General features: G+C 37.7%; 1 protein-coding gene across 10 annotated transcripts in view; it reads left to right on the plus strand.

Annotated features, from left to right (window-relative positions):
* LOC106884192 (SWI/SNF-related matrix-associated actin-dependent regulator of chromatin subfamily A member 5) overlaps positions 1-11,818 on the plus strand; it is a 37,860-nt gene extending 26,042 nt beyond the window's left edge. For 5 of the 10 annotated variants that reach the window (XM_014935432.3, XM_089362008.1, XM_089362007.1 and 2 more), the window contains 10 exons: positions 71-203; positions 1,206-1,354; positions 2,319-2,552; positions 3,921-4,034; positions 5,230-5,355; positions 5,756-5,872; positions 6,696-6,830; positions 7,693-7,905; positions 9,265-9,381; positions 11,130-11,818. In XM_014935432.3, the coding sequence (XP_014790918.1) occupies positions 71-203; positions 1,206-1,354; positions 2,319-2,552; positions 3,921-4,034; positions 5,230-5,355; positions 5,756-5,872; positions 6,696-6,830; positions 7,693-7,905; positions 9,265-9,381; positions 11,130-11,192 (1,401 nt within the window). In that variant the 3' untranslated portion in view covers positions 11,193-11,818. Of the gene's footprint in view, positions 1-70; positions 204-1,205; positions 1,355-2,318; positions 2,553-3,916; positions 4,035-5,229; positions 5,356-5,755; positions 5,873-6,695; positions 6,831-7,692; positions 7,906-9,264; positions 9,382-11,129 lie in introns of all 10 variants that reach the window. The other 5 variants (XM_052972317.2, XM_052972318.2, XM_052972319.2 and 2 more) reach the window with 1 other exon arrangement.
* The last annotated feature ends 1,125 nt before the right edge of the window (positions 11,819-12,943 follow it).

A 12,943-nucleotide genomic window follows, 5' to 3' on the forward strand; every position in this document is an offset into this window, starting at 1 on the left:
CTGGTATTTATGGTGTTTTTTGCTTACTTTGGTTATTTTTTGGTTTTGAATGTTTGTTTCTCGTTGATAGGATCGTGCTCATCGTATTGGGCAGACAAAACAGGTTCGAGTCTTCCGATTGATCACTGAAAATACTGTAGAGGAACGCATTGTTGAAAGAGCTGAAATGAAGTTGCGACTGGACAATATAGTCATTCAGCAAGGTACAGTATTTATCAGTACAATATGGTTGGTGATAAAACAATAGGAATTAGATGGGGAAAGGTACTTGTGGTCGATGCAAACCATGGATTTATTTTCTACTCGTCCATTTGAATAGTGCCATGTAAAAAAATACCTGAGCTGGTGCCACATAGAAAGTACCTAGTACATGCTGTGAAATGGTTGTTAAGAAGGGCATCCAGCTGTGGAAACCATGCCAAATCAGATAATTGGAGCCTGGTGCAGCTTTCTGGCTGGCCAGCCCATGCCAGCATGAAAAATGGACATTAAATGATGGTGATTGTAAAGAACGGTGTCATGGGTTCCTGCTGCCAGTCGCTGGTTTACTGCATTGCTGCTGGCAGGAATAACAAGGGAGTAACTTTTGTCTGTACAAATGGATGGAAATCGAAAGGAAATACCACAAGGTTTTGATTTAGGATTTTGTGATTTATCAGTGTTTCCCAATAGACACTTAAGCATTTGCAATAAGCCCCCACGCAGTTTCTGTCTATGAAATTTCACTTGCTTATGGTGCTGTGCAGTGAAATCAAACCTGAAACCTCATGGCTGTGGTAAAAGCTCTTTAACCACAAAGCTTCTTAACCATTGATAGAATTTGTGGTGGTTTAGCTCTGAGGGTCAGCTCTGATCAAGCAGACCTATGATTGGTCAAAGACATTTGGATTGAGACCATCAAACAAAATTTATCTTAGACAATATTATCCATTAGCAACTAAGTTCCATCATTGGTTGGTTTGGGAAGAAGTAGTTAGATCAGGCTGGACAATATTTGACCATCACAACTGTGAAAACAAGAATGCAGAAGGAGAAGCTGCATTGCAACCCATGTCACTATGGAAAAGGGAGGAGAAAATAGTCCCAAATGATTGAGTGATTGAACTGGCCTATAATCAAAGACATTGTTTTTTAGTTGGGGTTTTTTTTTTTCACTTTAAAAACTGTATTTATAAGATGGGTTTTTAATTTTTTTTTGTTTCCAGGTCGTTTATTAGATCAGAATACTAACAAACTTGGCAAAGAGGAGGTCCTTCAAATGATTCGACATGGTGCCAACCATGTGTTTGCCTCTAAAGACAGTGAAATCACTGATGAAGACATAGACGCTATTTTGGCTAAAGGAGAGAAAAGGGTAATGGAACTACTTTTTTTTTCTGTGTTTCTCTTTGAACAAAAAAGTGAAGGCATTATTATTGTAGTACAATATTTTAATTTATTTTTAATCTGCAAAAAAAAACAACTCCCACCAGCTCATACATTTGTATTTTGGTAGGAAGTCCTCTAGAGCATTGTTTGTCTGTAGGTGAGGTGCTGAAAGGATTAAAGTGGAGAACAGACGTTTGTGATGTTTGATAAAAAATTGTCTTAAAATTGTCCCACACTGTGAGTAAGAAGGGTTAGATGGATGTAAAATGTCTTCTCATTAATAAAGTTAATGAGAAGGTGGCAGTGGTGCTGTCATCATCATCTTGTGTATGTGAATTTGAGCATTGTTTGCTCTAAGAGGACTCTCAATCGATATTTAGTTGAAATTCCAGTGTGTTGTCAGCTTACACGTGAGGTCGATTACTTATTCGAAACAACAAAGTTCTCAATCACAAACCCCCTCTCACATGTGTGTATGTGTGTGTTAATCTTTTAATTGTTCTTTTATAATAATCTTTAGTTTAACAACAGGAAAATTTACTGATAGAGGAGACTCAGTATTAAAATTGGAGTCTAATTTGTTATAAAATCAATTTTGGCTGGGCTTCCAAGTGTCAATGATTTACTCAACCAGCCATTAACCAAAACAAGCCTCAGTTAAAACTTAATTTAACATATATAGTTAATGCACTGACTGTGCATTTCGCATCATGGATTAATACATCTAGGACACAACGAAATTAGATTAGATTCTAAGTCCTGTATGAAGTGAAGCTTGATTAACACAATGATATTATTTACAATCTAGGGACTCTGTTTTCTGATTCTCTAAGTCTGTTGTCTCCAGTTGTTCATATAAACATTCGCTTAACCTTACTCAAAAACCTTTGTAACTATTAAATTTTCAGTTTGTAATTCATTCATATTTTATTGCATTTGTTTTTATTCAGACTCTGGAGATTCAAAACAAAATGGAGACCCTTGGTGAAGGCACCTTAAAAACTTTCTCATTAGATACACATGAAAGCGTGTATAAATTTGAAGGGGAAGATTACCGCGAGAAGCAAAAGATAGGTCCATTAGGTTCTTGGATCGAGCCTCCGAAACGTGAGAGGAAAGCTAACTATGCTGTCGATGCTTACTTCCGAGAGGCTCTTCGTGTCAGTGAACCAAAGGCTCCTAAGGTAAATATATACAACTTTCTATGTATTTCTAGTTTACAAGATCTCTAAAACCAAGCAGCCATTAAATTAAAGCTATTAGATATTCCCTGTGTTGTTTTAGTTATTGCCTTTTCCTTCTTTCCACTTACCTTATGATGTAGTGTTTAGTGTTTGATTCCCATGTTCCAGTAGTGATCTTACGCAAGCAAGGTTTTGTTTTCACTTAAGCTTTAACTCTTAATAACATCATCATCATCGTTTAACGTCCGCTTCCCATGCTGGCACGGGTTGGACGATTTGACTGAGGACTGGCGAACCAGATGGCTACAGAGTTTCTACAGCTGGATGCCCTTCCTAACGCCAACCACTCCGAGAGTGTTGTGGTGCTTTTTATGTGCCACTGGCACGAGGGCCAGTCAGGCGGTACTGGCAACGGCCATGCTCAAAATGGTGTATTTTACGTGCCACCTGCACAGGAGCCAGTTCAGCAGCATTGGCAACGATCTCGCTCGAAAGTCTTTACACGTGCCAGGAAGGCGACACTGGGCACAGGTGCCATCACGATTTCGCTTTCGCTTGCCCCAACAGGTCTTCGCAAGCCGAGTTTTGTGTCCAATGAAGGAGACCTGTTTGTAATTTTTTAAAGTCAAAACCCCAGTCCTGAAATGATCCTGTTATGGAGCTAAAATGAACGATAAAAGAAGGGATTAGAGTTTCTCTTTTACATTTGTGACTACTTCATTTCCTTTTAAATCTATGTAAACAAAGTTAGTACAGGTTATGTTGTCTTGTACTTCAAGACTGGCTCTCCTTTGCAGAACTATGTCATACTTAGGATATAATAAAATATAATATTTCTTCTCAGATTGTGGTAATACCTCCATTGATGACATAAGTTTGACAGCTATTAAGCTGTTTGTAATACTTTTGTCAGTTATTAATAACATGGTGTTTGACTGGGTTTTCTGTTGAGCTACATGTCAGTAGCATAGTAGATTAGAGTATTTGACTCCTACTTGAAATCTAAGCTTGTGAGTTCAATTCCAGTTTCAGCACATGATCAACTATGCTGTTGAGGAAGGGAACTACACCACACAAGTTATTTTTTTGGTGGGGGTAGGTGGATGTAAGGAGGTCTTTTTTTTTTATTATTCTTAATAAATGAGAAAAAATTAAGTTAGATTTGTTTAGAATTCTACTTCCCTATTCTTTTTGCATTTTACTGGTATGGTTTAGTAATCTGAAGTAAGCAGCTTCTACTTTATGGATTATTTACCCAACTTAGAGGGTAAATAGGCCTTTCTCTCAGCAACTCTTATTTCCGTTGTCTCGCTTAAATGTTTGTGTTGGGCAGATTTGCTTTTTGTGCTATTCCCCACTTTAATGCAGGCGCCAAGACCTCCAAAACAGCCCAATGTACAAGATTTCCAGTTCTTCCCACCACGGCTCTTTGAACTTCTAGACAAGGAAATCTACTTCTACCGCAAAAGCATTGGCTATAAAGTAAGTGAAGACCTATTTTTTCTTTTCTTTTTTTTTTTAATTTCCACTTGATCCAAGGGACAAGAAAATCCATTTGTGATGCAAAATGTTATTTTAAATATCTTGATTTTTACTAGATTTGATTGGTTTGTTGTTATTGGCTGTGAGTTGGCAGAATTATTAGAGCATCAGACAAAATGCTTAGCAGCGTTCTGAGTTCAAACATCTCAGAGGTTGATTCAAGTACCAGTCAAGTACTGGGTTCACTGCAATCAAGTAACCACCGCCCCTTGAAATTGTTGGTAGCCTTCAGCCAGAATTTGAAACAGTTCTATGTAGTGTTTAGTTACATTCTCTTTTACACTACTACTGCTTTCAGCCATTGTACTGTACCACCACCACCTTCTATCTCTCTCTCTCTCTCTCTCTCTGAATGAAACAGCTGTATCCAGGGTCTTTGTAGACCCACCAACATTAATGAGGTCACATCATTATCATCATCGTTTAACGTCCGTTTTCCATGCTAGCATGGGTTGGACGGTTTGACTGAGGTCAGGAAAGCCAGAGGCTGCACCAGGCTCCAATCTGATCTGGCAAGGTTTCTACAGCTGGATGCCCTTCCTAACGCCAACCACTCCAAGAGTGTAGTGGGTGCTTTTTACATACATACCACCGGCTCAGGTGCCAGTCAGGCAAGCCTGGCATTGATCACATCAGTTGTGAGTCAACAGCTGATAGAAACACTTGTGCATCTGGAGATTTCCAGAGAATCGATGCTTTGGTGAGGAAGGACTGGGTGAGGTGGTTAATGGGGTGGGGACATAATGTGGCTGATATGGTGGGGAGAGATGAGTGAATTATATGATGAATTGTATAGCATCAAAACCAGTTAGCTCAGCAGCTACTGTAGAAAAGAACTGTACAGACAGTAATTTGACAAATTGCTAAGTCATAGAGCTGTGATTTGTGTTGGTATTACTGAGAGTTACAGGTAGCAACCGGGCAGAATTGTTAGAATACTTAGCGGAGTTTCTTCTGACTCAGTTCACCAATGATAGAGAATCGTTTCCAAGGCATCTAGGTTTTACTATTGCTGAAACTATTAATATATTTGTTTAGTTCTTTAAATTTTTTATTGCACTGGGTGTACAAAATTTTATATGTATATACACATGCACACACACACTTATACATATATGGGTTCTTTGTCTTTTAGGTCCCTAAAAACCCTGACTATGGTGCTGACGCCGAGCGAATCCGAAGAGAGGAACAGAAACGAATCGATGAAGCCTACCCTTTGAACGATGCTGAAATTAGTGAGAAAGAAGAACTTCTGAAGCAGGTAAGATATGACATTATGTGATATATATAATATATATGAATACATAACATGATTGTTTTATACACATGCACTCATAAACATGTGATACAATATGAATGGTGTACTGAAAAGTTCCTGGCTTTAAGGGTTTCACGGAAGGCCCAGTTGAAGACCCAATCCTCTGAGTCCTTTTACAGGGCTTAGACAAACTGAAGGACTGCTGCAATAAGTGTGTGAATCTGAGAGAGGAGTATGTTGAATAAAATCATAATTAATTGGTCCTCCTGGAGTTTCTTTTACCCAAACCTAGGAACTTTTCAGCACCTCACTCATGTATAAAACATGATTGTTATACACACACACATACCACACTTTTATTACTCACTGTATATCAAACTGTTGTCATTTCACTGTTTTTCAGGGATTTACAAATTGGTCGAAAAGAGATTTCAATCAGTTTATCAAAGCTAATGAGAAATATGGTCGAGACGACATTGAAAACATAGCTCATGAAGTGGAGGGCAAAACTCCAGAAGAGGTGCCTATTCTCTTTTACTGTGTTACTGCTTTTGTTATGTATCTTATATGTAGAAATGTATGTATACAATGTGTGTGTGTCAGTATATATACATATTATATATACACACACACACACACACACACACACACACACACACACATGATAGTGGTGAATAATGAGAACGTGTGATTTCATATGAATTTAAGGCTTCTTATCCAACATGAAGATAGATTATCAACGATCTTAAGTGTAATGCATGAAACTATTGGTAGCAGTGTTAATCCCTAAATATGTATGTATGTATTTTTCCATTGATAGAGGGAGGGATTATACAGGGGTTGGACAAAATAATGGAAACACCTTAAAATTTCAAACAAATTTATTTTAATATGGGGTAGGATCGCCTTTAGCAGTAATTATAGATTGAATTCTATGAGGTATGGACTCATACAAAGTTTGAATTGTTTCCAAAGGAATTTTTGTCCATTCTTCAACTAAATCAGTCTCCAGTTCTTGTAGTGATGATGGTGGAGGATATCAACTCCTTACTTGTTTTTCTAAAATGCACCATAAATGTTCAATAATATTGAGATCTGGGGACTGTGGTGGCCAAGATAAGATGGCCAGTTTAAATGCTAAAGGGTTAAACTGAAGGCTTGATTACCAGTACTATGTTCACTTGAAGAGTTTGAGTGTTACAAATGGCTTCTGCTTCCGCCAACATTTCTAACGCAGAAATCTAAATGTGCATAACTTCTCTACTGCTGCATGTCGAAGGATCTTATAATGTTTTGTTCTTGTTTGTCTTTATTTATTTTTTTTCTTTCTCTCACTCTCTCAGGTGGTGGAGTATTCTACCTTATTTTGGGAACGCTGCAATGAGCTGCAAGACATTGAGCGTATCATGGCTCAAATTGAGAGAGGTGAAGCTAAGATCCAAAGAAGGATTAGCATTAAAAAGGCCCTTGATGTAAAGGTGAGATATATTTTATGACTGTCTTTCTTTTTTTTTTTTTTTTTTTTTTTTCTTTAATGGATTTGGTGTGACCATGTGGTCTTCTATTATAACTCCAAGCCAACCTTGTGATTGGATTTGCTACACAGCAACTGAAAGAAACATGTTTTGTGTGTGTGTGTGTGCATCTATGCATGCGATTGTATTCTTGTCTAGACATCACATGACGGTTGTAAATGCATTATCGTTATACAAGCAAGGTTGTTGTTCATTTCCAGTCTTCTGTGAAAAGCATGTCTAGCTATGGGGGAAATATTACCTTGCTTGGAAACGAGTGAGGATTGGCAACAAGAAGAGCATCCAGCAGTAGAGACTCCACCTCAGTGAATTCTGCCTGGTCGATGCAAGCATGGGAAAGTGGATGTTATGATAACGGAGGAGGAGGAAAAGACTTTTATTTGATCTTGGCAATGCTTCTGGTAACTGGTGCAGTTTGTCATGTTCAAAGTAGGACAATTGTAAGTCCTTGTCTGAAGTGATGGGTGCAGGAGAGAAAGGAATTTCAAAGTTCAGAGCAGGAAAAACTGAATATAGTGGTTGGTACAGAGACAAGAAGATGCCTGTTTGTTGATTGTAACATCTTCCATGAAAAACATGATGATGAGGAAATATTGCCTCCTTTGGAAACAGGTAAGGGTTAGTGACAGGAAGTGCATCCAGCCATTGAAAATCTATCTCAATAAATTCCATCTATGCTGTAGCATGATTTAGGTAGGGGTTAAATACTGTGCTGCTCATCATAAACTAAAATTTGTGCAAACACAAAAAGAATGAAAATATATATTCAACCATGTATTGTGATTTTATTTTGTCTTTTTTGCAGATGAATCGTTACCGTGCTCCATTCCATCAATTGCGTATCCAATATGGCACCAATAAAGGGAAAAATTACACCGAAGAGGAGGATCGCTTCCTTGTGTGTATGTTGCATAAGTTGGGATTTGATAAAGAGAATGTCTATGACGAACTGCGAACTTCTGTGAGGCAGGCTCCTCAGTTCCGCTTTGATTGGTTTATTAAATCACGGACAGCTATGGTAAGTCCTGGTCGTGCACCGATTATCAATTTCAAATTGTCTTTCTTCCTGTCTGTTATGTGGCTCTTGTTTAGCCCCGAGTCGAGCAGACTTGATCAGATGCCTGCATAATGAGCAGACTTATGCTCTGGTGTTCTGGCTGTGACCATCTCATCTTTTCCTATGCCAGGGACTTCATTATCAAATATATCCGTATTACTTTCTATTTTAGGAGAGGTGTAGGCATAACTGTGTGGTTAAAAAGCTTGTCTCCTAACCATGTGATTTTGAGTTCACTTTCACTGCACGGTACCCAGAGCAAGTGTTTTCTACTATAGCTCTGGGCTAACCTAATCCTCAAGAGTGGATTTGGTAGATGGAAACTGAAGGAAACCCGTATAGATGTATTTATCATGTGTACTCTTGATTTGACATCACCATCATACAAACAATGTTTGTTTCCAGTCGTCCGTGTTAAATGTCTCGAGCTATGAGGAAATATCACCGCATTTGGAAACCAGTGAAGATTGGTGGCAAGAAGTGTGTCTAGCTGTAGAAAATCTGCCTCAACAAATTCCACTGCATTGAAAAGTGGACTTTAAATGATAATGTAGTGTGATTTGAAAGAGATTTGGCTGCTATTTTTAGTCATAATCATTAGTTAATGCCCAATGCCCATGTTGGCAAGAGCTGGAAGGCTGCACCATACTAATCTTATTTGGCATGGTTTCTGGTCCTGTAGATATATTTCCATGACGGCATAGAGATTTCCTCATGTGTTTTGGAAACAAGATTTGCTATTTCTCCCATGCTAATTTGTCCTCACAGGAATTATGTACACCATAAGGCCTATCAAATACAAAAGTGATAAAATGCAGTTGTATCTGAGGCATTACGTGTAAAAGAATGAGTAGTCATCACAGCTAAAGCATTTGCTGATCAACTTTGCTAGAAGTATTATGTGAGATTATTGGGTATTAGTTTAGGTTGCTGTAAGGCAACAGCATATTCTTCAGCAATCTGTAGTATCGCCTTCAAGGGAGATTGTCTGCTATTGTGTAAAATGTTGTGTATCAAAGTGTTAAGTCTGCAGTCATTGTTGGTGTCGTATATATGGAAGTAGTTTCTAAAATCCATGATTGAACCAATAAAACAACCTCTCTGTCAGTCAAGGGCAACCTGTGATTAGACGTACCAATGTCATTGTTTGTATGTCTTTAACCACAGGTGTATTCGATCGGGGGCTGACCTTGGGCTATCAGTTGCCACAACAGACAGAATGTTAATATATTTAGTAGCTGTTGGGTTGTCCCTTAATCTTTGGTAACAGTTCAATTGTTTGGTGTTCAGTGGTTCTCAATTACTTTAATTACTTTACAGGAATTACAACGAAGATGTAATACATTAATTACTTTGATAGAAAGAGAAAACTTGGAGTTGGAAGAGAAAGAAAAACAGGAGAAGAAACGACGTGGACCAAAGCCAGGGACACCAAAGGTACCTCTCTCTTTCATTTACCCATTCTTACTCTATCTTTTTCCTCTCTCTCTCTAAATGTTTACTTTTTCACAGGTGGTACGTCTGTTGGGAAACTTGTTCATCCCTTTTGTTACCACATTTAAGTTGTATATGTGTACATTCTCACACGTAGGTGTGAGCTTGTGTTCATATTTAAAACTAAATCATTGAGGTTTACCTATTGAAAACACATTTTTGTTCATATTGCATCCAAACCATAATGCATTATTTAGAAAGCTGGAATGAAGATTAAAAGAAAGGGGACGGGTGTTCCCTCATAATTTTCCTTCCATGAGTGGCAGAAAATGTGATGTGATGCTTGCTGTTTTATAGAGAATTAAACTGCACAGTAGTAAAGTTGTAAAAGCTAAAAGGAAGGGGGAAAGAAAGGGGTAGCCAGTAGCGCAAGGTGTGGTAGTGTGTGTGTTGATTTTGCTCCCAAATAACTACAGCTGTTGAGTGTCCAAGTTAAGGGTGAGTGTTAGAAAGATGGGATGTGGGAGAATGGTTGAAGGGGGCAGATTGGGTGCAGGACCCAGCTTGTACAGGGGTAAGCATAATGCTTTTAAGACCTCAGGTTGCAAATTGCATTTTTTATCTTTCACTAGTTTTAGTCATTAGACTGCAGCCATGCTGGGGCACCACCTTGAGGAATTTTGGTCAAATGAATTGACCCCCAGTACTTTTTCTTTTTTTTAAGCCTGGTACTTATTTTATCAGTTCCTTTTGCCAGGCTGCTAGGTTATGGGGATGTAAACATGCTAACACTGGCTGTCAAGTAGTGGTGAGGGGCAAGCACAGACACAAAGACACATTGTTATATAAAAAGGGTAAAGACCCCCTTTTGGTCATGAATGACCATGTGCTTGCATCTAGAAAGTTACCCTCCACAGTCCAAGGTTGTTTATGGAAGACCAGCAGTCACCCATGCATACCAGCTTCCCCTCTCACGCCACTGATGTTATCCAAGGGAAAGGCAAAGACCAATACAACTTGGCATCAATGATGTTGCAACTCATTTCTACAGATGAGTGGACTGGAGCAATAGGAAATTAAGTGCCTTGCTCAAGAGCACAACATGCAGCCTGGTCCAGGAATCGAACTCACTACTTCATGATTGTGAGCTCAACACTGTAACCACTGAACCATGCCAAATCCACTCACGAAGCTATAGGGCTTTCTTATAAGTAGGTTATCTCCCTTGGCTAGGCGGCGCTCCATGTAGACAATTAAACTTCCGCAGACTATCCACGCTATTGTTATTGTTTTACGTCTTATCATGGTTATCAAGCAGGTCGGTGATTTAGCTATCGAAGTACTTACTGTGCCTGAGTTAAAGAAATATTTAAGATTATATGGACAATATGTTACTGGAAGAAAGGCGGACTTGACTGAAAGGTTGAAAGGTATAAAAATTCTGTCGATGAAGAATGTCAACAAAGTAAATTCATCGGACGATAAGTCTGAAGTATCGGACGATACTTCAGACAGGAATAAGCAGAAGCTTATATCTCCTCTCGGTGTCTACATGGAGCACCGCCTAGCCAAGGGAGGTAACCTACTTATAGGAAAGCCCTATAGTAGAAGACACTCGCCCAAGGTGTCACGCAGTGGGACTGAACCCAGGCTAATGTGGTTGGGAACCAAACTTCATATCTATGGCTTTAAATTTATTTTCTTTTCCAAAACTTCTCTGATCTATGAACCTGTTCTTTTATGTTTTTCAGGGTCAGAAACGGAAAGCAGATGGAACTCCCGATGGCAGAGGCAGACCAAAGAAAAAGAAATAAAGGAAAAAAAATACTAAAACAGTTTCTTTTTCGTTGGTGATAAACATGAACTTTTTGGATTCGTCAACTCCTGGCATTTCAGTTGCATTTAACTGAAGAATATACATCTACTCCATTCCTCTGGTGCCATCTCCTGTTAAATTCGTCTCTGCTTCCAGCCATTATTTACCTTCTGTTTTTTCTTCCCATCTCTTCATTTTCACTTCAATAGACTGAGTAGCCAACAACAAAAAAAAAAAGAAAGAAAAAAGAAAAACAAAAAAAAGCTTCAGGATTTACGTTTTTTTTTTTTTTAAATTATGTTTTGTGCACGTCTGACAGTACGCCTGTGTGTATGTAAGCGTGTGTGCTTGCGTTCATATTTAAAACTGAATCATCAAGGTTTACCCTATTGCAAAAGCAACTTAAAACAGTAAACCCTTGACTCTTCTGTTATTATTATTATTATTATTTTTTGTTCATTTTGCACCCAAACCATAATGCATTATTAAGAAAGCTGGGATGCATATTAAAGGAAAGGGGACAGGTATTCCCTCATAATTTTCCTTCTCCATGAGTGGCAGAAAATGTGATGTGATGTGATGCTTGCTGTTTTATAGAGAATTAAACTTTTTTTTTAAATATAATACATCCTTTTGTCTATCATTGTTTGCCTTGTCGTTTTATAATTTTCTTTCTTTTTTTCTTTTACCCAGTTAATTCACATCCACACTTTAGTTCGATCATTAATAAATGTCTAATTATATATAATTATTTTTATTTATTTTTTTTTTGTTAGATTTTAATTAGTATTAGGATTGACTTAACCTTTCATCTTCAGGGTTTGTATGGAATGAAGTATCAGTTAGATATTAGTGTTAAAATGACTATGTGGCCACCACCACATAATTGGTCTTGTGGCTAATGAAAGCAAATCATCATCATCATCATAATTATTATTATTATTATTATCATCTGATTGACACACTGTTGTAAAGCAGAAAATTCTTGACAAATTGAGCTAGTTCTTTTGAGAAAGACTGATATTACCAAATTCTTGTTCCCCCCTCCATATCTCTTAAAATATATTGGGTTTTGAACCAGCAAAGAAGCTTTTATATGGTTGCTTGACCTTTTAGAATTAGCAACCAAATTATCTTCAAATCATACTCTGTCTTAGAAAACGAAGGACATTAGATAATGTGGTCTTAGGTGTACTGTACCTAGAAAGACAAAAAAAAAGATGGGATGGTCACATGTGGAATGCCTTTGATTTTAGCTCTGATTGATCAGGATTATCCTGGGGACTGAACATCTTGGACATCATGGTTGTGTAAGAAACAATATATAAGAAATCTTTGTAATAATCTAGCTTTGATATGTTTGACTCCTGTCTCTTTCCGTTTACAAGATTTGTTTACATGCTTAAGAAAGGAAAAACCATGTCAGGTTTTATTAATTTTAGTGGCATGCTACCAGACTAAATCTCTTTCAGTATATCGAGCTTCTGAGTTCAGTTACATACAAGGGGTCGTTTTTTTTTTTCCTTTTGTCTTCATTCTTCCAAACATGGCAGTAATGTATTTCTAGAGGTTGATCTGATTGGCCTGTATCACTTTTCTTTTTTTTTCCTAACAAAAAAACAAAAAAATATTTGTCCCTGTACTTAGACAAGCTTTGTTAACAAAAAAAAAAAAAAAACATCACTTTTCTCTGTCAGTTCATTCTGGTATTAATTAAATGACTTATGCTGATTAATTAAAAAAAAAAAT

The sequence above is a fragment of the Octopus bimaculoides genome, chromosome 13 (genome assembly GCF_046866305.1).
Source record: "Octopus bimaculoides isolate indiv1 chromosome 13, ASM4686630v1, whole genome shotgun sequence".
Classification (NCBI taxonomy): Eukaryota; Metazoa; Mollusca; class Cephalopoda; order Octopoda; family Octopodidae; genus Octopus; species Octopus bimaculoides.